A 2,184-nucleotide genomic window follows, 5' to 3' on the forward strand; every position below is an offset into this window, starting at 1 on the left:
GCACTCGAAAACTTGGAAATTCCAGTAGTGATATATTCCAGATATCATGTGGCGCCGGTACAAATGTACAGATCATGAGATTTCCATGTCTTCAAACTACCAGTTGGTGGTGGCATTCACTCATTGCACGTAGCCTTTGTTGATTACAACTTGGCACCGCAGTTTGCTCCGTGATTACTAATTAGTAAGTTAGTGAGTAGATTGGTGTCTAGAGAAAATTAGCGAATTCATCTAATATAGTGATGTGCTTCCGTCTGGCTGTCCGTCCGCCTCCATTATACGTACGGTGGCCGCCGGTGTACCTGCCACGGCAAAGATTCCGCAGAGTGCAAACAAGGAACAAGGAACAACTCATTAAACCATACGAATTTTACCTGCTGCTCCGGAGGACAGCCCACCACATGCAGGCGTGGGGACACTCCGGCGCTTATATATTTCCCCGGCGCCAGTCCATCAGCAGCAGCAGCAGCTCAAGCTTCCCCTGATCAACTAGTCACCTAGCCATCGTCGTTTCTTGCATAGCCAAGCAAGAAACAAGCTTCTTGGCTGAGAAGATGGCGTCCAGGGCTCCGACGATGGTGGCGCTGCTGCTCGCGGCGGTGGCGGCGACGTGCGCGCGGGCGCAGCTGCACGACAAGTTCTACAGCGAGTCGTGCCCCAGCGTGGAGGAAGTCGTGAGGAAGGAGATGGTGAGGGCGCTGTCACTGGCGCCCAGCCTCGCCGGGCCGCTCCTCCGGATGCACTTCCACGACTGCTTCGTCAGGGTAAGCTGCATTTGCATGCATCAGTTTCCGTCCGTACCATGTTGTGTGCTGTGGCCTGACCAGTGACCGCCATGAATGCAGGGGTGCGACGGCTCGGTTCTGCTGGACTCGGCCAACAAGACGGCGGAGAAGGACGCGCAGCCGAACCAGACGCTGCGAGGCTTCGGCTTTGTCGAGAGGGTGAAGGCCGCGGTGGAGAAGGCCTGCCCCGACACCGTCTCCTGCGCCGACATCCTCGCCCTCATTGCCAGGGACGCAGTATGGCTGGTGAGTAGAGTACTAGGACATTCTCTTTTGCAAATGACACGGTATATACGTGTGGAAGCCAAATTCTAATGCTGCTCGATCATGGTTTCTCCAGAGCAAGGGTCCATTCTGGACAGTTCCTCTCGGCCGGCGAGACGGCAGCGTGTCCATTTCCAACGAGACTGACGCTCTGCCACCCCCGACCTCCAACTTCACCGTGCTCACCCAGCTCTTCGCCGCCGTGAACCTCGACACAAAGGACCTTGTCGTCTTGTCCGCCGGGCACACCATCGGGACGTCGCACTGCTTTTCCTTCTCCGACCGGCTCTACAACTTCACCGGCATGGAGAACCCCAGCGACATCGACCCCTCGCTGGAGCCGCAGTACATGATGCGGCTAAAAAGCAAGTGTGCCAGCCTCAACGACAACACCACCCTCGTGGAGATGGACCCCGGCAGCTTCAAGACCTTCGACACCGACTACTTCAAGCTGGTGAGCAAGCGGAGGGGCCTCTTCCACTCTGACGGCGCCCTCCTCACCGACCCCTTCACCCGCGCCTACGTCCAGCGCCATGCCACCGGCGCCTTCAAGGACGAGTTCTTCGCAGACTTCGCCGCCTCCATGATCAAGATGGGCAACGCCAACCCGCTCACCGGAAGCCAGGGCGAGATCAGGAAGAAGTGCAGCGTGGTTAACCATTAAACCACCGACGAAGTACAAGGCTGTTTTGATTCGTGACCATCCTTTTTTCCCTGTAAATTACTGTAAGATTGTTATAGCTCCTTACTCTCCCAAATCTTTTTCTTTCATTAATCTATTGTTTCGTTACAACCATGTGAATTTCTTGTTCACACGACAAACACTTTGAAATTGACACATCTGACGTGTTGTGCGTTGTCATCTGGAGATTCATGTCACGCTTACTAGTTCTGTCTAAGTTGTCTTGTTTTATTTTAGGATGTTACATAAATAAAGTTTTGTTGTGTTTTTTGTTTTATCTTAGAGCATCATAATGTTTCGTATGTACTAGTAAAAAGACGAGTTATATTAGACTATTTTAATTTAGTTGCTTTTGGGGCTGGTTGGATAGCATCTATCAACCGCGGCCTCACCAATTTTTTGAGTGTTGGCGTGCATTTAGTCTCTTCTCGTTACGAAGTGTATCTTTGTGTT

General features: G+C 52.6%; 1 protein-coding gene across 1 annotated transcript; it reads left to right on the forward strand.

Moving 5' to 3' along the window:
* Positions 1 to 474: 474 nt before the first annotated feature.
* Positions 475 to 2,000, forward strand: LOC123172125 (peroxidase 1-like). The gene is made up of 3 exons (XM_044589151.1): positions 475 to 764; positions 846 to 1,031; positions 1,126 to 2,000. The coding sequence occupies exons 1-3, from the start codon at positions 555 to 557 to the stop codon at positions 1,711 to 1,713; spliced, it is 984 nt and encodes a 327-aa protein (XP_044445086.1). The 5' UTR covers positions 475 to 554; the 3' UTR covers positions 1,714 to 2,000.
* Positions 2,001 to 2,184: the final 184 nt, after the last annotated feature.

Source organism: Triticum aestivum, chromosome 1D, assembly GCF_018294505.1.
Source record: "Triticum aestivum cultivar Chinese Spring chromosome 1D, IWGSC CS RefSeq v2.1, whole genome shotgun sequence".
In the NCBI taxonomy this organism is placed as follows: Eukaryota; Viridiplantae; Streptophyta; class Magnoliopsida; order Poales; family Poaceae; genus Triticum; species Triticum aestivum.